This window comes from Pipra filicauda, unplaced genomic scaffold (assembly GCF_003945595.2).
Source record: "Pipra filicauda isolate LSUMZ 115617 unplaced genomic scaffold, ASM394559v2 scaffold103_size3290846_pilon, whole genome shotgun sequence".
Taxonomy (NCBI): domain Eukaryota; kingdom Metazoa; phylum Chordata; class Aves; order Passeriformes; family Pipridae; genus Pipra; species Pipra filicauda.
This window is the reverse complement of record NW_024103474.1, coordinates 3222377-3245577: the sequence shown is the minus strand read 5'-3', so window position 1 is coordinate 3245577 and position 23201 is coordinate 3222377. Positions and strand designations below refer to the sequence as shown.

General features: G+C 49.3%; 1 protein-coding gene across 1 annotated transcript in view; it reads left to right on the top strand.

Moving 5' to 3' along the window:
* The window catches only part of CACNA2D2 (calcium voltage-gated channel auxiliary subunit alpha2delta 2), a gene marked incomplete at its 5' end in the record, with an annotated part of 162292 nt that overhangs the window by 21750 nt on the left and 117341 nt on the right, over window positions 1-23201 (top strand). The window contains one exon of the mRNA XM_039378700.1: window positions 12043-12159. Coding sequence (XP_039234634.1) covers window positions 12043-12159 — 117 coding nt within the window. The remainder of the gene's footprint in view (window positions 1-12042; window positions 12160-23201) is intronic.

The following is a 23201-nucleotide window of genomic DNA, read 5'->3' as shown; positions in this document are numbered from 1 at the left end:
CTCTGACCAGGGAGAGGACAGGAGAGCCTGTGAGTCACTGCTGTACCTCTCAGGGCTGAGGGGGGAGAATTTACCATCCTTAACTCCCAAAATTGCTCTGTTGTTTCATGTCAGGCTGCAGCCACTCGCTGCCCTGCTCTCATCAGTAACCAAATCAGGGCTGAGGATCTCAGAATTCCTCAAATCTGCTCTAACAATTCCTCTCTGAGCACTCTTGTACTGTCTCTCTGTCCTTCCAACAAAAAAAATGTGTGCCTTTTTACATTCGAGACTTGGCCTCCATTTTTGCACTGTTTTCTCTCCACCTCACTCCTGCTCTGTACTTTTGTTTTCCCCAAAGTTTTGGGTTTGGACATCTGATCAAAAGTCCCCAGCTTGGATAGATGCCTAGATGTTTTGGGGACTGTTTAGAATATCACCCTGATGAATGGCATTGCCTAATTGTTACCTTAATTGTAGTTTGAACCCAAGAGACTTGGATATGAAAAGCATTAACTTGCATGAAAAGAACATATAAACATGAGTTTTTTGGGCCTACAAGAGTAAAAACTAAACTAGACCAAATCTTCAGATATATAACAGGGGCACAGCAGCACAAGGCAGAAGTGCCTGTTCATTGTAATTTGAGATCTTTCCACCCATAACATGGTTTTTAATTGCAGTGAGGGATTTTCAGTTTGGGCATCAGAAGAAGCTTTCAAATAGAATTGTGAAGTACTGGAAGTTGTGACTAGAATTTTCTCTCGTGAAACACAGAAATGTTCATCACTGAATTTCTTTAAGAACAGGTCAGAGGAACATGTTAGGAATGAGGTAACTGTGGTAGTTATGTTAGAAATGACACATCCATCATACCACCTTCCACTGGGGGCATTGGAGCAGGCTGGGACTACATGAGTTGATGAGATTCCTTCCAGCCCTGTTTTCTGTGATGCTGCAGATGTTTCTGAATTTTTTAGTGGAGCCTTTCCATTCAGATGTCAGATCTCTGGAGGGTGCCTTCAGAAGAGACATCCCCTGGGATCTCTCTGGGTGTATACCAGTCCTGCCCCTCCAAGACTGTGCTGAAAACAAACCTGGGCTGGCTTTCCCAGCTGGAGGGTTTGATGCTGCTGCTCAAGTCTTGCTGGGGAGGCTTTAGAGGTGGGACTGAGCTGAAGACTTCAGCTGATACGACTTTGTAGTGGGTCACCTCTTCATTAATTCTCCAGGTATGTGGTGTATTTTTGTTGCATTCTCAGTTTCTAAACCTCACTGACTAGGGGCAGGAAGCACTAGCAGGAGAAAGGATGAGTCTGGAAATGGCTGGAAGAAAGCTGTCTGCAAATCTATTCTCCATATCTTCTGGGGACATGGCAAAGCTTTGAGCCTATTCCATAACAGAGAGGACTTTATATTAAACAGAAGTTTAACTCATGACTTCGTTGCAGGCTGACCTTTCAGTGCCTAAAGGGGCTCCAAGAGAGATGGAGAGGGATTTTGACAAGGGCCTGGAGTGACAGGCCCAGGGGGAATGGCTTTAAACTGACAGAGGGCAGGGTTAGATGGGATATTAGGAAGAAATTCTTCCCTGTGAGGGTGGTCAGGCCCTGGCACAGGTTGCCCAGAGAAGCTGTGGATGCTCCATCCCTGGAAGTGTCCAAGGCCAGGTTGGATGGGGCTTGGAGCAACCTGGGCTAGTGGAAAGTGTCCCTGCCCATGGCAGGGGGTGGGAATGAGATGAGCTTTAGGTCCCTTCCAACACAAACCACTCTGTGATTGTATGAAAACACTGGAGAACATCAGCCTGGGAAGCCTGAGGTCTCCACCACCAGGGGATTAGAGCAGGGCTTGTGAACAGCACAGGTTAGGTGGGTCCCGAATGAGCCAGAGGGATGGGTTGAACAAGTGGGTCTCTTCCAGCCTTGCTTCCAACAAGCCTGGGCCTTTGCAGAAATGCTTCCAGTGCTTGAAATTAGGGAGAAATGCTTGTAAACGTGAATCCCTGAAGTGCAGAGAAAGCCCCACCACCTACATCAGAAGGTAAATCAAGAGAAATGCAAAGTTGCTATTTCTAAAAGTTCAATTTCTTTAAAATAGATCATTACTCTGCAGAAAACTGTGGGGGTAAATGTTGACAGTGCTGACTTATGCTGGCCTAGATTTCAATTGCTTTAGCTCTAATAAGAGATTTAGTTTAAATCCATGTCAGTGAAGTTATCCCAAATTTGCATCACTGCAGCTGAGAGCTGAATTTGGCCAGTGGTAGCCATCAGTAAAAATAAAAGGCAGCATGAGGTAATTGTTAGTCTTTTTCTTTTGTAGTTAAAAGGAAGTCTGCAAAATATGTCTGGGAGCTTTAGTGTGCACAGCACAGCCTTTTTCACAGCCCTTCCTACAAGAAGCAGCAGCTTTTCTGGCACAAAAGATAAAGCTGTTTTGGGAAAGAGGTCTGGTTATTTATTTAAAGTCAAGTCTTTGAGGATCTGAGAGTCTTTCCTTGCTCAGTGCAGAACGAGTGAGTGAGCTGTGTGTGCTTGGGGTACACTCACAGGGAACAGGGAGCAGCCTTTGCCCATGGACACTGCCACTGCCAGGGTGCAAGAGAGCCTGCTGAAATACTTTCTCTCAGAGCAGTGGTGGTCCTTTCCACATCCTCCTCACCGTCAGGGAAACGGGGTGCAGCGAGATCCCATTTTGGGTCTGTATGAGCTTTTGTAGTTGCAGTGTCCTAAACATTTAGCCCTGGGGGGAAAAAGCAGCACAATAAAAGAAAACAGAGTTTTAAACTGTCCAGCAGCTCTGCAAAAGGCAGAACTGCAGCCACACAGAGTCTGAGATCGGAGAAGCAGAGATGTTTCTTGCTTTATCTTTCCCTAGTGATTTCCATCATCCTCTCCTGTTCATTTCATTTGGATGGCTCTCTGAAGCCATCAGTCACCACACAATGCCTCTCTCCCTCCCTGGGCTTCCTGCTCCAAACTCCTTCTCCTCTGAACCCTCTGTCCATATCCCCTCCCTCCCAACCCCTGTGCTTGTCCTGGTGGGTCCAGCGTGGTGCTTCAGCAGAGCATGTGCCTGTCTGCCCGAGAGAGCACTTTAACCTCCTCTGGTTAAGCTGAGGATCCATTCCATAATTGATTTAAATACTTACTTATAGGTAAGTCAGAGAGAAATTGAGTTCTTTTCAACCAATATAAATCAAGCATGTGTTTCTGGAAGAGCTTCACGTGTAAAGATTTGCGCTGCTGTATCAGCACAGCTTCCGATCTGGGGATGCTGTGGAAAACCCAGTGTGATCCAGCGTGGGGGGGCACTGATTCTGATGTGATTTGGGTTGGAAGGGACCTTAAAGACCATCTTGTGCCAGCCCCCTGCCATGGGTAGGGGCACCTTCCACTAGACCAGGTGGCTCAGGGCTCCATCCAGCCTGGCCTTGAACACTGCCAGGGATGGGGCAGCCACAGCTTCTCTGGGCAACCTGTGCCAGGGCCTCACCACCCTCTGGGCACAGAATTTCTTCATAATATCCAAGCTGAAATCTAGCAAAATAGCACATCTTCATCTGTGACAGCATCCCTCCTAAGATGCACCCAGGGTATTCTAGGTGCAGTTTTAATGTTGTTGATCTGAAGTAGGTGTGTTCTGCGGAGACATACCTTAATCAAACTGGTTAACTCTTGAGAATATATCCCAAAGGGAAGTAGTTGAGGCACCTTTTAAAAAATACTGTTTTCCTTACTAAAGCTTTTCTTATGCCTTATATGACCAAGTGAGCAGCCAGAGTCAAGGATCAGCTTGGTGTGTTTGTTTTGTTTCTGTTTTACTGTACAAGCTTGTATTTTTAGAGATCATGTAATCTCTGAATGCATTTGGGCATTTGTCTGAGATGCTGTAGCTGTTCTTTTCCTCTCGTACATTAGCAGAGCATGCTCTGGTGGGCTTTTCCCCCGACCTGGCAGCAAGACCCACGCCATCCAAGTGGCTGTGAGTGTGCACAGGAGTGCCTGGGCAGAGCTCCCAGCCTGGTTGAGACCTTCTGTTTTCAACCATGCAGTGATTTATTCTTACAGCACTTTATCCGAAAGGAGAAGACCAAGTTTCAAGTTGTGTGGTACTGAATTTCCTTGCAGAAGATTCACTCTCTGCAAACACTCAGGCAGGTCTGTTGCTCTGAGAGCTCCTCATACAAGGGTTTGGGCTGATGAAGACTAAAAGCAGCTTTCCAGGCCGGGAGAGGTTTTCTGTAATCCAGGCTAACCGTGTATAGCCCTTTATCCCTGTCTAGTTGCTAAATTATGTATAGCAGTCTCATGTCTGCTTCTGGCCTGGCAGGGCTGAAGTCTCAGCTGTAGAGGCTGGTGATCCTGGGCTGAGAGCAGAAGTCCAGCCAGTGCCACAGAGGACGGGAGATGTGGGTGCCAGGGCAGGACAGGGAGCACTGGAGCAGCTCCACCTCTCCATCCCTGGTGGTGTGGGCTGTCTTTTTCTCTTCCCTCACGTCCTCTGTGGTACTGCTGCCTTTTCACAGGCATTTTGGTGAACTGGGGAGCCTTAGTTCTATGGTTTGTTTGCTTCAATTATAGCTGACCGTCCCTGAGGAGCAGCTAAACTGCACATTTCCCTGTCCTGCTTCTGCGGGAGAGCTGTGAAGAGCTGCTCAGAGGGTGCTTGCATTTTATTAGGTGGGTGGAAGGATGGAGCACAGCAGGGAAATGGCACTGAGCGAGGGGAGAGGGAGAGGGGTTTAGGGAATGTCAAGCTTTTTGCCTCCTGTGCGCTGGGGCACGTCCGCAGGCTGCCGGAGCAGCGGCTCCTGCTGGGGACAAGGCAGAGGGGGTGATAAAAGGCAGGTTGGGCTCTGTGGGAGACGCTGCCCACACTGCTCCCAACAGGCACAGCACATCGGGTGCCTGGGCTCGGGGCTGTGCTCAGAGGTGTGTCCTTAGGGCTGGTGGCGTCCGTGGTACCGGCTCTGGCAGCTGGTGTGGGGTGGATTTGCAAAGCCCTCTCTGAACGATGGCACCAGTGCTCACCTGCAGCTGCTTCCCTTTGCTTTTCCCCCTCCCGACTCCTCGACGGGGAAAACCAGGATCTAGCACATTCCCGAGTGCTTCCCCAGCAGGCTTGTGCCCTGTGCCGGTGCCCAGCCCTGGCCCTGCTGGGGTGTGGGATGGGATGGGATGGGATGGGATGGGATGGGATGGGATGGGATGGGATGGGATGGGATGGGATGGGATGTGCTCCGCCCGGGGAGGCGCGGGCAGCGCTGCCGGTCCCGGCGCTGTCGGCGAGGCCGCTGCCGCCCTTATCGCTGCCTGCTTCATTATCCCTGACGCTGCGCCGGGGCTGGCATCCTCCTAATGTCATACAGACACCACGGTGATTACCATCATTGCAAGAACTATAAGCACCAGACGATGAAATTTAACAACAGTAGGTGCAGCAGGGGTGAGGGGAAAGATGGGAATCGTGCTGTCTCTGCTCTCTGCCTGTGGCCCTGAGCAGTCTCCATCTTCCAGCAGGATCTCTGGGGTTTGGCACTGCTTTTCCTCCCTGTTACCCAGCCACAGTGCTTCTTGCTCCGCCTGGACCATCTCACTGTGGTCTTGCTGGTCATTTATATTACTGGGCAATTCTCCTCTAGGCTCCCTCTTCACCAGTTGGGTCTGCTCTGTGTACACCAGGCACGAGCAAGTCGGCTCAAGGGTTCTCCTCATTCCTCTTCACTCACGCTCTGAGCTGTGGGGAAAGGGCAGGACCCTGCTGTAGGTGAGATGAGACTCAAATGGGGCCAGGCTGATGCTTGGCTGGGTGAGATGAACAGATCCTGAAGCTCCAGGAGAAGCATTAGACGAGCACCTGAGCAAGCAGCCCCTCTAAGGGCAGGTATCCTGCTGCAGCATTTCTTGTACCAATTCCCTTCGCAGAGGCCCTATGGGGGTCACTGTACAAAGCTGATCCCAGGCATGGGCCTGGCTGCAGGAGCTTGAAGGATACCCCTGAACAGAGACCTTCCCTGCCCCATAACAACACCAGGTGGGAAAAACCTTTTGTTTTCCTGCTTGCTGGCCTTTGTGGGGCATGACGTGGCACAGTCCCATTTCTGAGGCGTGAGGGGTTGTCTCAGGTGTGCACAGCTGTTGTGCCTGCAGCGATGTGTTTTGGTCTTTGACCTCCCTCCCTGGGAGCACCCCAACTCTGAGGTGGGATGCTCCAGGAGCAGGAAGGCAGACGCTCCTTTGCTGCACGTAGTACTGTGCTCTTTTGCAAACATGCCAGGTTTGCACTGTGATTAAACGCTGCTGTTTGGACTGCAGCTGTCCAAACCTGGTGTATTGGATTCATACAGGGGTGGGGAAAAAAATTAATTTCTGGAAGATGACTATTACCCAGATCAGGTGCCTTTCCAGCAGGAGCTGGAGCTCCACAGCCTCTCCCTCCTTGGCCCTGAGCGCACCCCAGCTGGGGTTTGAGCTGTGGGTACAGCTGTATCCTGGCCCAGGGGGCTGAGAGCTCCTGGGGTTACCCAGCTGCCCTGCTAGGACTCAGATTTTTGGTTGCTGTTGTTCTTGAGTGGGGCAAAGGGGGAATCTTGGCAGGGAGTGGGTGCTGTGTAATCACAGTGGAGTGATGCCCCTCTGATTTTGGGGGAGGGCTGCTTCCTGGGGGATGTTAAGTGGAGCTGGGGGGAAAGGGAATGGGGGGATCTGTTTTGGGTTGCAGGGGCACCCCACTATCCCAGCCCTCTCATCAGTGTCCTCCCTCATGTCCCGGGTAAGGGGGCTGGAGAGAGTTGGCAGGGGAGGCCAATGCCTGTAGGAGACAGCAAGGCTGAGGCTGGGGAGACAATTTTTACTTTCTGGTGGTGCCCAGAGGCCCACATACTAATTGTGCTCTACAGGGAGCTGCCCTGGGATTTGTTATTTTCCTTCATGTTTTATCATCAGATACCTTGACCCATGGAAGGTGCTGGATCCTCTCGTAGCAGCTGAACAAGTGGTGATTTCTGCACCTGTTTCCTTCTCAGGCTGCCAAGTTTCATGGTGCTGGGTGTGCTCATAGGGAACTGGGAAGAGGCAAATGCTTTCTCTGAACCCTGACAGCTCCCTGGATATATGGGCACAGAGGGAATTAATGGCAGAGATGAGCATCATTTGTTGTGCATTAGAAGCAAGGCAAACAACTGAATTTAGAGAATGGATGTGCTAAGGCAGTATCAGATCTGCCTCCTTAGCTGTACAGGTGCTAGGAACATGTGCTGGCAATTGCTTGTGTTACCAGCTCTGCTTCTTAGTGAGGCCACTTAGCGCTTCTGGGCTGGTTTAGATCATCCTCGCGGCTGTTTGTAATTGCACTGTGCTTAGGAATATTTGGGATTAAATTTTTTGTGTTGCAGGTTGTCTTGAGCTGTTTGATTTTTCTCCCCCCATCTGCCACCGGTTTTTTTTCCTTTGTTTTTGTTGTTTTGTTGCAACTCAGTACTTTCTGTTGTTTTGCCAGCATTAATATTCCCCCCACACACTTGCCACGTATTAGTTCACTCTCAGCATCCACTGCTGGACTCCTTTCCACTGCCATGACTGGATCTTCTGCTACTGCATCCAGTTTCAGCCCTTCCCAGACTTTTTATGGAGACTTGCAGTTTATAATTTGGCCTCACTTCCCATCCCCTGAGTACAACAGCTTCCTCTGTGCTGCCTGAGGGCTCATCCCTCTGCAGGTAATTCAGAGGCTCTGTGCAGCCCTTCTCCTGTCCAGTAACTTCAGGTTTGCCAACCACATTGGGCAGGGCTAACACAAGGGCTGCTTGGGCACATTGGGCAGGGCTGCTTCTTGTTTCAGCGTGGCTGGAGCAGCGCAGGATTTGGCTTTGCTCCGTGTCCCTGCATTGCCACCTACCTGCATGTTGGGGAGGCTGTGGGGGGTTGGGGTCTGTTCCTCAAAGGATTACAAAGTAAAACCCAGTCTACCAAGAACACACAACCTGCCCCCCCTCTCCCCAAGGGCACCCGCAGGGCTGAGTGTGAGGGTTTGTTCATGGAATCAGAAGCAGTGGTTCCTTGACTCCGAGGTCACGGCTGGTACAAATGTCAAGCCCAGGTCCCAGAGCACTGGATCACAGGAGCATTTCAATGAGAATGGCTTTCCAATCTGGACAAAACTAAGGGCTTTTGCCATCACTGAGGAATGTTCTGGATGTCTTGGGCTGGAAAGTACTCTGTTCGATTCAGCTCAAGGGAAAACCCAATATGGGAAGTGTCACCTTAGATAAAACCTGTTCTGAACAACCCAAAGCAAAATTCTGCAGTGGAGAGCATGAAGTTCTCTGAATTGCCTGGAGCCCTGGAGCCCTACAATTCGTTCCCCTGCCCGTCTGGGATGTTCTCATGCACGTATGGTCACTGTTAATTTGTCTTGGATTGTTCTAATTAACGCCGATGAACTGTTCAGCCAAGAAGACTGCAGAGCTCTGCAGCTGCAGAGAGGGCTGGAGGAACAGCTCCTGGTTTCTTTTTCTGTTCTGTCCTCCCTTGTGGACAGGCACCATTTCTGTCCATGACCAATAGGAGCCCATTTTCTGTTTCATAATAGGAAAATACTAATGTCAGGACTCCCTCTGTACCCAGAGCTTTCTCCTTGAAGATTGCTTCTCTTTGCTTTCCTGATTGCTGCTGCTCAGCTGGAGGTACTGCGCGTCTTCCAAGCACATGACTTTGTTATGCTGTTACTCACCAAAGGGGGAAAAAAGAATATGAGAGAATATTGCTTTGTGTGGAGTGTCCCTCGCCTTAACCCTTTCTGTGCTGACATGGGGGTGTTTTTATCTAGAGGATGTTTTTCTATTGGCAGTACACGCTTTTTGATCTGAGGCTCAGAGTATGATGGAGCTCTGAAGTGAAGAACATCTAGAAATTGTATCCTGAGCTGCATGGAGAGCAGTGTGACCAGCAGGCTGAGGGAGGTGATTCTCCCCCTCACCTCTGGTGAGACCCCTCCCTGGAGTGCTGTGTCCAGCTCTGGGTCCCTCAACATAAGAAGGATATGGACCTGCTGGAGCAGGTCCAGAGGAGGGCAACAAAGATGCTGTGAGAGCTGGAACACCTCTCCTGTGGAGACAGGCTGAGAGTTAGGGTTGTTCAGCCTGGAGAAGACTCGAGGGAGACCTTAGAGCCCCATCCAGGGGGGCTCTAAGAGAGCTGGAGAGGGACTTTGGGCAAGGGCCTGGAGGACAAGGGGTAATGGCTTCAAACTGAAAGAGGGGAGGTTTAGATTGGATGTTAGGAAGACATTAATCACTGTGAGGGTGGGAGGCCTGGCACAGGCTGCCCAGAGAAATTGTGGATGCCCCATCCCTGGAAGTGTCCACAACTAGGTTGGATGGGACTTGGAGCAACCTGGTCTAGTGGAAGGTGTCACTTCCCATGACAGAGTGACTGGAACAAGATGGTTTTTAAGGTCTCTTCCAACCCAAACCATTTTATGATTCTATGAAATCATTTCTGCTGCAGTCTTGGGATGCCTTTTGAATGTTCTTTCTTACTAAAGCATCTTCTTTAGAGCCACCATGCTCATGTAGCAATCACCTACACTAAGACAGGAGTTGCCAAATTGATGTGAATTATTTGGTCTGGGGACCAGAATTATTTGGGTGAAGCCCTGGGAATCAGGTTGACTGGAAATTTAATGATTGGAGTTGTCTTTCCTTGAAGACTGGCAGGTCTGGACCCTGTGAGAGAAGAGCCCTGGGGAGGGCACTGGAGCCATGCTCCACATGTCTCTTAGGGGCACAGATGTCTGGCTCTCAGCGTCTCTGCTCTTGGCTCATGGGCGGTGTTCTCGCAAGTCAGTAACCAGCAACACTCACAGAAATGCTGTTTTCTCCAGAAACTCCAGAAATGAGCAGATCTGAGCCTTTTGTTGCTGCCCCACTGACAGATGGTGTGGGTTACTGTCCTGGCAGCCGGGGCAGGTGACCTGAGTCCCTTTGGGGAAAAACACAGTTGCCTGGAGTAGAGCTAGGATGGAGCAATGGTGTATGTGGACACAAGGCTGCCTGGAGAGGCTGCTGTCAGGAATTTTCTAGTGGCATGGAAGAAGGGAGGAGCTTGGGCAGAACAGGGACTGCAGTGAGAGTTTCAGGAAGCAAAGTTGAAGCCTGAAGATTAACCAGGTAGGTCTGGAAGGGCTGTGCACAGCCAAAAGACTAGCGCTTTGCTGAGTCTCTGAGTGTACTCCTATGGCTTCAGCCTCAGAAACCGCTCTGTCTAACCACAGAAAGGCTCTCTATGTGTCTGTCTCTGTGTCTGCTCCAGCTCTTGAATTCATCACCAGCTGCATTCAGCAACTGGAGTCACTGCCTGCTCCAGCTTATTATAAGGTCTAGAGAAGGAAAAGGGCGGGGAGTAAGGAGTTTCCCGACATATTAGAAGGTCTCAGCGTGTTCTTGAGCTATGTGATGTGGTGCTGAGTGGATCCTGGGCACCTGCCTTGCCTGTACCTTTGTTTTTGCTGGCACCACCAAGTGAAATAGTTGTGGTGGTATCAGCCTGGTGGGTGTCTCTGGCCAAGCCTCTCCTTAGTCCATGGCGAAATGGTGTGGGTTCTGAGGTACATGTTTGTCATGTGGAAGCTGGTTGTTCACTGTTTGTGTCTGGGTGCTGCTCTGAGTCCCAGGGCAGATCTGGGCAGGGACAGGCAAATGTGCCCTGAGAAATGGTTTCTGCAGCCCCTGATCTCTTCCTTGGTCGATGTGGCCAGGTTTGCAACAAACCAGCAGTTACAGGCAGAGTCTGTAATGAAGCTCCAGCAAAGAGGGGGTTTTGTCCCGTGGGAAAGCATGATGCAGCTTCCAAGGATCACACAAGGGTAGGTGCCAGACATGCTTAGCATGGAATTTGCAGTTAGGCGTGGAGTCAGCTACCTCCTTGGGGAAGTTCAGCTCTCCTTGGAGGGTTTTCTGCTCCCATATGTCTTCATGCCTGGAGTTGAAGGCATTTGCGCGTAGCCTGAGGATACAGAGAGAATCAGAAGCCTATTTGCTTTGTGGGTTTTTTTCATGTACCTTACTTAAAAAAAGATAAGGCACAAAGGATTTTTTTTTCCCTAATCCCGATGATTGCAATAAGCTCTTCCCTTTGACCCTGTGTTGGTTGCAGCTGGGTTTGTGGACAGGTGGAGTTAACAAGTCACAAAATGATCTGAGGAGGTGACTGAGGGGTTGGTTGTGAAGTCTTATGGTGGGACTGATTCCTTCTTGTTGAGGCGGTGCTGATGCTGATTCCCTTGGGCATTGTCTCCTTGTGTGATGTGACTTGGAAAGGCAAGCCTGTGGGTCACTGCTGCTGCTTTGGGTGAGAACATTCAAATCCGGGTAATTGCATCTGGCCTTCAGGATAATCCTGGTATAGATTTGTGCGTCTCCCTGCTGCAGCCTGGCCAAGTTCTGGACTGGTTGTAGAAATCCTCATTTCCTGAGGGTGCCAAATTACTGTGGCTCGCTTGGAGACATGGTTTTTATCCTACTTCATGTGATCCCCTTGCTCTGGTTCCTGATGCCCGGGGCTGCCCTGCCTGCACCAGTGCTGCCAGGTCTGCATGGAGCAAGCCCTGGGGGCAGGTGGGAAGTGTGGCTTGCACTTGCCAAGTTCAGCAAGTGGCTTTGGGGAGGCGGTCAGTGGGATTTAGGGATGTGTTTGGGTGAGGGAGAGCACAGCAGGAAGCATTGTGGCTCTGCCTGTGCTGCAGGACTAGCTCAGCAGAGGCAGGGGGTGGGCAGTGCTGTGGGCACCTCAGCTTTTGAGTGAGAGGGTGGGATGCTCATCGCTTCAAGCATGAAGGCAAGCGGCTCTAAAGCCCGTGATGTGGTCAGCAGGTCAAATGCATTTCTTTTTTTCTGGTGGCAAAGCTTTTCTCCCCTTGCTCCCCTCATTTCCAAAGCTTATATTGTTACTTAATCCACGTTGTGAGAATTCTCTTTCAGAGGATCAGCTTTTCTGTGGGAAGACTGCTGTATTTCTCTCTAATATTGACTGTCTTTCTTTCTCTTGCTTCCCTTCTTAGATCTACGATGACAATAAAAACCTGTTTGAAGTCAAGGAGAACGTGCCCAGGAAGTTGGTGGAGAAGGTTGCAGGGGACATTGAGAGTCTCTTGGCCAAGAAAGTCCGTGCTTTAAAGGTAAGGAGATGGGCCTGTGCGCCGATCCTTTGATGGAGATGCTTGGTTTAAAGAAGAGGGTTGATGCTGGTGCAACGTTATGATCTCAGCTTCAAAGTGATTTCTGTGGTTGTGTGGCCTTTTCTGGGAACTGCATCCTGCAGCTGGGCAGATTCACATGGAGTATGTGAGGCAAGGATGTATCGTGAGGATCTACTATAAGTGTCTTCTTGCTTTTTATCTCCTCCCACCATCATGCAAACACCTGAAGGTGCTGTCACAAGAACACAAGTGACAGCAAAGCCTGGCAGCAGATTTGACCAGTCCTTTAACTGAGAGTGTACTGGAACCAGAGATACTGTGGTGTACCATGAGCAATAGCTCAGGGAAGTGTTTCAGACAGGAGGGGCCTTTCCTGCTTAGGAGAGGATGCACTGAAGTGTTTGTGCTGGTGACTGGTACTCGAATCCTGTGACTGACTACACGTGTGGGTTGCCCCCATGGGTGTCTGCATACATTTCCAATCTATTGTCCTATTTTGTAACGTTCCTTTTAAAATGAACTCATTTTATCTGTATTGGAGCAAGGTGACCTGATTGTGGTGCTGACTCAGTGAAACCTGGCAGTGGCTGTAACGAGGCAGCAGCAGGGCCGTGCTCTGGTACAGCACCGTCTGCTACTGGGGAAGAGACAAGTAATTGCCTTCTTGGAGAGATGGAGAACCCTCTCCTCTGCAGAGGGGTATGGGTACTTCACCTCCAGGAGCTGTGTCCTCTCAAAAACACAAGTGGCATGAAATTGTGCAACGGGCACCTGGCAGGGTGGCCAACTGGATACAGGTTGTAGCTTGATTCACTGAAAGGGCATCTGCAGAGTGATGGGAAAGGGGAAGGCTTGGAGCAGGTAGTGTAACTGTTGTGTCCATGTAGGGACTATAGCCAAAAAGACTTGGCCATCCTTCAGTCTGATAGGCAGGAATGGGAGCACAGAAAAAAGTGCCATGGTGAAGGAAGGGGTGTTGCAGTAACTGAGGTGTAACTAAGGCTGTGAGAGTTTGGAAGTGACCTGTCTCAAGGGCTGAGTAAGAAGTAGCTCAGAGAAGGGATTTGAGTGAAGAAGATTGTTGTTTGCTCAATTCTTGACTTTGGGAAGTAAAGAATAATCCTACTTGGGATTCATACTAAGTGTTTTAGCTTGAATGGAAGGAGCTGAAGTGGGACTAAATAGGTGGACACTGCCAGCACTGTATTTGGGATTGTGGAAGTGAAAACCAGGGAGATAAGGTTTTTTCTTAACGTGAGCTTACATCCTTCTGTTCGTATAGTTTGTGTGCATGCATGAGCATTTATCATATTAAACACTCCAGAGATGTGCAGCACCTGTAGATGCTGGAGGAAGACACGGGGGAGAGAAGTTAGTTGCAAACTTGATACACACCTGGACAACACGTGGCTGCCGTGGGATGAGCAGGGTAATAACCCTGAGTTACACATCAAGACTGTGCTGGGTGGTTCCACTGTGACATTTGAATTTCAGCTCATCAGTCACTGTGTTTTTCCTTGCCCTTTGCTCTGAGTCACACAGCATTACAGAGAGTTTGTGCATCTTCTGGTGCTGGATCAAGGGTTGAACTGTGTCCTTGGTACAAATAACCTTGTTTATCTTCTGATTTGCTTTCCTATTTTTGGGATTTGGGGCAGGACAGGCTGGTGCACTGTGAAGGGCTTGCCTGATGCTGGACCTGACACAGGAGCGATTCTGGCAGTGCTGGTTAGATAACAGCACTTGGTGCTGTCTTACAGCGGGAACAATGATCTGTTAACCTGAATTAGTCCTTTCAAGAGGACTCCTTCAGAGAACATTCTTGGATGGAGCAGTCTCTTACATCCAGCTTGCGTGTCAATGCTTGACATCTTGGCTTGGTGGCACTGACAAGAAAATCTGCAAATAGGGAAGTTGATGGAGGAGGAGAAATTGAACCTTCTGAACTTTTCTACCATGAGCTAAGCTGCTTTGAAGCAGTGGGGCTCCCATAGCTCCTTCTACTCTCCAGCCTGTGTTTTCTTCTGTCTCAATCTCAACTCTCCCCTTAGTTGAATCATCTCTCCTGGAGTTATTTCCTCCCCTTCCCTCATGACTCACGAGAGTGGTGATGACTTCTTGAAACACGTTTTTCATCATCTGAGTCAGGTGGGACTCCATGTATCAGCGAGGACAGGTGAGGAGGGAGAAATGGAGCCTCTCCTTGATGTACGAATTGCCATGTCACTGGGTGCTCACTCTGCTGAAAAGATGCATCCCTGTCTCCTTTGATGCAGGAGAGGGAAGGGATATTGCCTGTGCCTTGGTGGTGCTTTGTAGGAAGGTGCTAGCAAGCCTTTGGGCACACACCATGGGTGCACAGCTCAGAGCACTGTTCTGATTAGGCGGTGATTCAGTCCAGTCATCAAAGAACCTGTTTTCCTCTAAGTGAAAATATTAATGTGTCTTTATTAAAGTTAGACTATGTGCAGAGCATTTATTAATAATACATAGTTTCTTACCTTGTGTGGTGCATTTCTAAGAAGCAGAAATCAAGCACAAGGAAATCAAACCATGGGCCATGGCACAGGTCTGGCACTTGTAGGACGTTCTGATTTCCCACATACGTTTTGGAGGAGTGCCACAGACAGGGGTGTGTGGCAGAGGGGGTAATTGCTTCCTAAGTGAAGGCATCTACAAGGGGCTGGTTATTTGGATGCTGTCTCTCCCTTTTTGTTCTGGAGCATTGTATCTGATGACAGTCCCATTGTGGGACAAAAAAACTTCCTAGCAAGATCTCTTTGCAATCCCCCCCTGTTCCACCTGGCACTAGAGGTCATCATCTACAGCTGAGTCCTGTGGGACTTCTACCCTGTGTCCTACACAACAGCTTCTGTTTGACATGGATTTGCATCAGCACTAACTGCCCTTTCCCTCAGCATCATCCAGTGTCCTTTCTCCGTGATGATTTCATTGCTTCAAGCCTGGCCTCACAATCTCCCTTGGGCTCTGTAGTTCCAGCTGCTTTTTATTCCCAAGCTTTAACAGGAGGGGAGGTAACAGAGATGGTCTTCAATACTGAAAGTGCAGCTAGTTTCCTCACTGAGTGAGCCAGGGCAAAGCCATCACCTGAAGGTCTGCAGGAGGTGGCTGCCAGCTTCGGATTCCCAAACCCAGGGGGTATTTTTCTCTCTTCCCCTTTCTTTTCTCTGTGAGGTCTTCCAAAGATTCTCCAATTCACCTGTAGTAAGTTGTCTTCCTCCAAAGCCTCAATGGCTGTGTTTGGTGAGGATGGTGAAGATAAGCCAGTTCTCCATAGAAAGGAAAAGAAGCAGCAAAGATAAACAGTGCTGGAAGGAACCTCCCTTACCATCAAATCCAGCCCCTTGCCTTCTCCATGTGCCCACAACGGCATCTCCTCTTCCCTTCCCTGTGCTGTTCCTGCTTCATACCCTGCCAGCAGACTCTGGCTGCTCTTTCCTGCCATGCCACATCCCTGGATGCCACAGCTCTGTCTGCTGCTCGTGGTGACTGAGGAGGCCTTGGCAGCCCAGCCTCACTGCTATGGACACCCCAGATCTGATTGTTTTGTAATGCTCTGTGGAGGGCACGAGTGATGCCTCCAGGTCTATCCTTTCCCGAAGCTCCGCAGACTGGGGGAGAAGGGAGTTGTGGTTTGGTGGGGGAGGAGGCTGAGAGATGGAAATTTTAGATCCTAGGGTGTGTTTTAAGCTTGTTTCTACTTTTTATACAATTCTTGTAAAGGCTCTTCTTGGATGCTGACTGCTTCAACCTTCACATATTTAACCACAGACAATTTGCTTTGCCTCCTGAGAGCAGCACATCCCACAGTTTACTGAGTGGGTTATGCCCTGAAGTGAACTATTCATACACCATGACCTGCCTAAAGATGATTGTCTGTGCTGGGGGTCTTCCCCCTTCTCTAAAAAGAGGCCTCCTGATCCATAAAGCATGGTGGAAATGCCCGTGGGCTCTGGCACTGCCCCGAGGGGATACTGGTGACACAGTTGGGCTGGTACTTTTTCCAAAGAGCTGGTTTAGGTTTGGGTGTTGTACATCACTGGCAAAATCTTTAGGGATAAGGTGAAGTCTGTTTTATTTCCCATGGACCTCAGCTGTGGGCAGTGTCAAATAGGACCTGTGGAGCAAAGTGGCATTTTGCATATTGGAGAATTTAAAATGTGCATTATGTATGTCTGTCTATATTTTACATATGTATGTATAAGTATTTACAGGTGTATGTACATGCAGCAGGTTTGGTGCACCTTGCTGGCTCTGCTGATGAGAGCACCGACAGCATTTACCAGCAGCAGGAGAAAAGTTTGTGGTTTGGGGGGTTTTTTTATTCTGTTGTGAAATTTAACAGCACATTTTTGTTGCTGTGTAACGAGCACCTGGGGGCAAGGAGATGCTTGCTAGGCAGTGTTCAAGGGTGCTGTTCCTTCAGCTAAGGTGTAGGAGCTCACTGTGTATTTCACTGAAGACACTCAGACTTTCCTGTAAAAAGAGTAGGAAAACCTACACTTGGCATTGGATGTTTTGTTTTGGCAGAAAAGGGAATACAAAGGACAGGCCTGGGGATTTTCTGTGTTGTGAAGGCATCCTGCAGGGAAGTCTGGTTGGCTACAAAGCCCGGGTGAATATGGCTCCAGAAGTTTGTGGTGCTCCCATCTTCCTTTACGTTGGGGAAGGTGGCTGGAAAAGCTGGAATTTGGTGCACGGTGAAGGTGGTTGATCTGGAGATGAGTAGGGCTTGGGGTTTTGTACTGCCTTCACCAAATTTTGCTATTTTGTCTCTGATTTCCACCCCTCAGTCTTGAGCTTTCCCACTTACTGGCACCTTTTCTTGCGTATTCCTTCTGATGTGATGGTGCAGTTAGTACCTGACCATGCTTAAGGACCCTCTGATGGAGGGCAAAGTGGGATTTTGGTGTCTTACCACAAAATACTTACAAAACCAGCTTCTTGGGGTGAAGCAGGTCAGCAGGGGCATCACGGGAGGCAGGAGCTGAGGCTGGTTGTGCTTTCAGTCCTGGTTGAATGCTCAGTGCATTACTGTTCAGCTGGGACTAGTTCCAAGCTCCATTTGCGTCTGGCACGAGCATATATCAACAGTGCAGAGGGGATTTAATTGGACAGGTTTATCCCTTTAACAATTCTGATAGGCCTGAGATTTCCCTTGCAGGTATGTGGTGAAGGAAGTCTTTATCAGCTCTTCTGCTCCCTGATAGGGACAGTAAAAGGTGTCACTTGTCTGAGGAGCTGCAAAAATTGGCATGCAGCAAAGCATCTCTCAGCCCAGTTCAGAGCATCTCCCCACTCCCTCCTTTCTCAGCTGCAGAGGCACTGACCTCTGTCATGGCACAGGCTGGTAGGAAATCACCAGGAAATCTTCCCTCCTTTGCTGTTGGGGTTGTTGCTGTCCTCTGGTCTTGGTGGCAGACAGGGAAGGAGGTCAGCATGCAGCAGAAGCAGCGCTGGGGCTGTACTGGATTTCTCCTCCACTGCTGGCAGTGCAAGGTCCCACTGCCATTCCCCTGCCCTGCTGAGCTGCCTGAAGGATGTTCTTCCAGGTGCTCGTTGGCCAAGTAGTTGTTGTGTTTAACTGGAGGAGTCCCAGGACAGGAGAGGGAGACCCTCCTGAGCTGCAGTACATTGGGGGTCCAGGTTGGGTGGCAGCATGTGGTGCTGCCCCAGCCCTGGTGGGTTTTCCTGCTCTGGTGTGGTACAGCCCTGGTTTTACCTGTGTGGGGACTTCTGGGCATGTCAGAAGGCCACCAGTGGTCACACCATGGCCTGCTGGGTCCCAGACCATTGTCCAAGCTAAGGGACACATTACCTGCCTTGCCTAGGCAGCAAAATAGGATAGGAGAGAGGGAATAAACATAGTTCAGGTGAGCTCAGACACACCCTGGGGTTTGGTGGGATGTGGGGCTTCATTGCCTCATGCCTACCTGCTCCATTTCAGACACATAGCCACACACAGGAGCTCTGGAGTTGGTGGAGGAAGGACCACAACCAATAGCAACCTTGTGCATGCTGAAGTACAAACCACTTAAAGGCATGGTCTCTGTATTCTCCTATGTCGTAGTGACAAATCCACCCCTCTTTCTGCTTCCTTGCTAATTGCTGGTTGGTGGCTTTTGTTTCTAATTCTGTTTTTAATTCACTCCTAATCAAATCCTGGCTGACAGTCCCCGTGCATTTGTTTGTTTATTTATTTATTTATTTATTTACTCATTCGTGCATGTGTGTGTCTTCTCCTGCCTCACGATTGTTCTTGCGCTGGACCTGCTCCAGTAATCCAATTTGAATCCAATCTCCCAGGTCCGGAATTCTAATTTACAGATTGCAGAGGGGAGTGGAACAATGCCCACACACCAGGATGGGGGTTGATTGTCTAATCTAATCAAGGACAATCAGATGTTTGTAACAAGTCTATCAAACCTATATTGGGCCAGTTTGCCGAGCAGTGTAACCAGCTTTCTTAATAGCACTAACACGATTTAGGGCTTCCTGCACTTTCATGCAGATTATGTTGAACGTTTCCCTTTCTTCTCCCATGAGCACTTGGCAGCAGCCCAGCCCGATGGGCTTTACAACTTCCTGAGCTGCTGGGTGCACTTTGCAGCAGGGGAGGTTTATGGGGACACAGGGGCTCCTGCCGCTGCCTTCCCTGGCACTGCCACACTCTGGAGGCTGGAGGGTCCTGGCATGATCCTATTTTGGGACACACGTGCAAGGTACAGCCTCAGTACCACCGGTGCCTCTGGAGTCACGGATGGGGGAGTGGAAAGCAATGGTCCTGATCTGATGAAATGTTCAGTAAGTCTCCACAGCAGATCCCAAGCCCCTTGCCTGGCTGTTGGTAAAGAATGGATGAAGAAACCTGTGTCCTCTCTTGTCCTTGGCAGACTGAGGCTGTTGTTTCTCGCTGTAGGAAGTCTGGACAGTTGCTGTTTAAAGAAAACACCTCTCTGTGGTTTTTTTGGGATGCCCTCTAAGGGCCTAGAGCAAAAAAAGGAGGCAAAACCAGCTCTGTAAACAAGCTGATGGCCCTTAGTATAGCTTTCCAACCCAAAGTAGAGGTACTTTTACTGTGCAAATAAATAGTCGCCTGACTTTCCCCTTCCCAAAGACTGAAATATCCATCTAGTCCCTTACCCTGTCAGCCAGGAGGTGAACTGGTTCTCACACTCCACATCTGTACCACTTAGCTCTGCACTTGATGCCTTTGCCCAGGGGTTTATTTTAGGCTCGTGGATTCCTCCCTGCCCCAGAGCACCCTCCCTTGGAGGGCACTGTGTGCTGCACTCCTCCCTGAGGCAGGAAGGCTGCAGGGCAGGTACTGCTGCTCCCTGTCAGTGCCTGTGTAGCATCCGAGGCCGAGGTTCTGGTCTCGGGTCACACAGCTGTGCTGGGAGTTTTAGCTGGGCTTTTAGCCTGAGCAAAGCCTGCCCTCCTGCCCCCTCTCTGAGCGCTGCCAGGCTCGTTTGCACGCACAGGGAGGAGGACTGGGAACTCCCTGGAATGGGAGCTAACCTTTTATTTGAGGGTTTAATTGCTGTGCATGCCTTGTCTTCCTGCACACTGTGCTGTGAGGAACCCAGACACCCCTGAGACCGAGTGAAGAGAAGAATGAAACAGCCCTTAAAAGGGGGTTTACTTCCCGTCCTCAAACTGTGCTGTGTATTTGACAGCAGTTGCATGTTGTTTTTCAGTTTTTCCTGGTTTTTCCAGCACGGGAGGAGCACTCTCTGCAGAGGGGGAGGTAACTGAAGTCATTAGAGTAGGCAGGGGATTTGCTGCAGTTGTCTCAAAGCTCAGATCCCTCAGCTTGGTCCTTACCCTCTTGAGCTCCCAAGGCCTGGCAGGGTGCCTTGTTCTGTGCACTAAGGGGAGGTGTTTGGGGATGGCTGAAAGGGTAAAAGCAGGTGAGTCTGACTTACTGGTCTATCTGTATGTATCATACAGATATAAAGTGGTCAGTAATGCCGTAGAGGAGGGGGTCTCCAAAGGAATTAGCACTAGGGAAGGGAATTGCCATTTAATTCTTCACAGAATAACCTTTAAACATGATTGGGAAGATATGCTTGCAATGATAGCAAAATAAAAGAAACCATGTCATTGAAAAAGGGATTTATTTGAATTTTCTTGGTTAATTTTGGCATGAGAAAATGCATTTCCATGGCAGTTCAGTAGCTAGAGTTGCTTCTGCGCCCTGTCCTGTGACTTTGTAATCTGTGCATCGTGGGAGAGGGTGAGAGAAAGATCTTTGTTTTTCCAGAGTTGCCTGTAGGTTTGCAGAGAGCGTGTGCTTCTGCACTTCCAGGGACTGAGAGCAGATCTGTGAGTTCAGCCCCTGCCCTCCATGACACTGTACCTCCTCAAGGAGCTCTCTGAAGCCCAAGATCTTGGGCAGAAAAACCTCCAGCCAATTTATTCTTGTTTCATGTTTTTCCCCCCTGAATGTTTCAAATGCATCATCTGGGGTGGAAGGCTCTTATATTGAATGGGAGTAATTGACCTGGCAAGAAACAGTGAAATCATTTGGAATTCACCTCAGGTGGAATGAGGATTATTTTTTAAGGGTTTCATCCTCAGGCTGAACTAAAATTCAGTTATTTGTATAGCTCTGTTTACAGACAGGTAGTGAAGTTAAAGCCTCTAAATGATTGAGGGGGTGGAGGCTTGGTTCTGGAGGTTAATGGACTTGCACGAAGCTTTTTTGTCTCAAAAGCTCTCTTCAAATCCCGCCTTCTTTTCCTAAAGAAAGTGGATGGAGTCTGAAATCTGTCAGCATCCTGCCCCACCCCATAGCAAGGAGCTATTATACATTCCCAGAGCAGCTGATGTCCATTAAATGTTTGAGTGACACTACAACAATGTGTAAAATATCAGTGATAAGGATCTAGCAAATCTTAATAAAAAAAATATAAAAAAAGGCGACAAGAATGTAAATTGCACATACAATTGTGATAAAGAGCCAGAGATAACATTAAAGAGATTGTATCAATTTAATGCAACTTTCGTGCCAAAGCCTGTCATCTGCTCTTTGAAGAGGAGTTGCTGGGAGCTGTGGTGTTCCAGCAGACAGTGCTCAAATCATCCCAGTCCTCTGGAGCGGCCGTCCCTGCAGCCGGCGTGCTGCGTGGAAGCTGTCTGCTTGCTGGGGATTAATGGAAACCTTTCCTACCTCTACAATGAAAATAGCGTTCCTTGGAAAAAATAGAGTGCCCTTCTGCCTGCTGGCCTTTGGGTCCCTCAAAGCGCAATTAAAAAGCAGCTTAATACAGCCTTGCAATGAGAAATCTGTCAGCGTTCAGAGGCACCATCTGAAGTGAAAGCAAGATGAAAAGGTTGTGAGCAAAGCTATTTAACCATGTACCTGCCTGCCTGGTGGGGCTTGTGGAGCCCCTGGCTGAACAGGGATGTGTGGGGGCTGGAACTGGGGGAGCTGAAGCAGCTCCACAGGCACAGAGCTGGGCTGTAACAGTGCATGGGGAGCTCAGCCTTTGTGTCTCTGCTTGCCTGTGCCTGCCAGTCACCTGTTTTCTGGGCTGGTGTTTCTGCTTTACGTCCTTGGTTTCTGTCTCTCCTCTGCTGTTTTGGATTTGCTACATCCCTGAAAGTGGCTGGGTAACGTGGCAGTAAAGGCTGTTGGAAGTACCTTACAGGTTTACCTTACAGGAAGTGGTAACTCCAGTTTTCTGTGCAGGGCTGCTGGCTGTAGGTCACTGTTTGTGCCTGCCAAAATGCCTTCCCCAAATTTTATGCATAATAATGGGAGTTAAAGTTAATTTTAAATTTGGGGGGGGGGGGAATCCTTTAAGTAAAGCTGGTAATTCCATAGCAAATGGGGGGATTATAAGGGCTGGGAGTGAACAAGCCATCTAGATGGGGATGAGAAGACAGGGCTCCAGTGATTGCCTGGGTTTTGCTGCTGCAAAATGAACCATCATCTTTGGCTGTCCCGTGTCTGCTGTTTGTGTGCCACTGCTTGTGCAAGGTCTGAGTTGCAATCCCACCTCAGCTCTACACAGAGAGCTGTTGGAGCAAGAACTTGTTGGGAGTAGTGCTGGAAGCAGTGTTTCAGCTGGATGCCAGTAGATGGCACAGCTTTGATATCAGCTCATTATATAGGGAGCAAACTCTGGTCCGTGCTGTTCCTATTGCTAATCTTAGCCATGCCTCCCTCTCCACTCACAGATGAAGATCTGTCTGCTGGTGTGCCAGTAATTGAGGAAGTGGGATAAGATATGGAAGATGTTGAGCTTTGCAACATTGGGAGGCAGTGGGAAACCATGATGGGGAAGAGAAGATAAGCACCAGTGTGCTTGGGTGAGCGTGGGAGCTGAGAAGCAAACTTCAAGGTGGTGGTAATTTGGGCTTCCCAAGTGCATTCCAGCAAGTGATTTATTCCCTTAAGACAGATGTATTTGACTGCTTCAGCTTTGTGCATAGGGAAACTGAGGCCTGGAGAGATCATTCTTTGTCTTTGATACACGTGGGAATAAGAGCTGTGTTTCCTAATTAAGTTCTGGAACTTTTAGCTACAAGGTGTCCTTCATGCGTGATTAGGACAATAACATCTCCCTGGAGCTCAAAGCTCCTTCTCTGCTCTGCTCTGCTTGGGTTTGGTGCTATTGTTCCCTGGCCACTTCAGGCTTTGAATGTGAATTTTTTTAGCAGTTAGCAATTTTTTGCGCCCTTCTGAAAGAGGAAGAGTTGAATGCATCCTGAATCTTCTGCCTGCAGGATGTTGCCCAGCTGTTTTGTAACTCCCCTCAAGCAAAACAGCCCTCTGGCCCATTAAGGATGGGCATGTGGATTTTGGAGAGGCATCCACTGGAGTTTTGAGGCTTGCTCAAATGCAGCAAGACAGCCCTGAAACAGAGAGGGAGGCTGCCTGTCCCTCTGCTCCCCTGTCCTGGGAGATGTGCAGAGACCCCAGCATTAGAGGCAGTCTTTCTTCCTACCTTCTGCCTGCTTTTCATGACTGAAATTGATTCCTGCAAGTG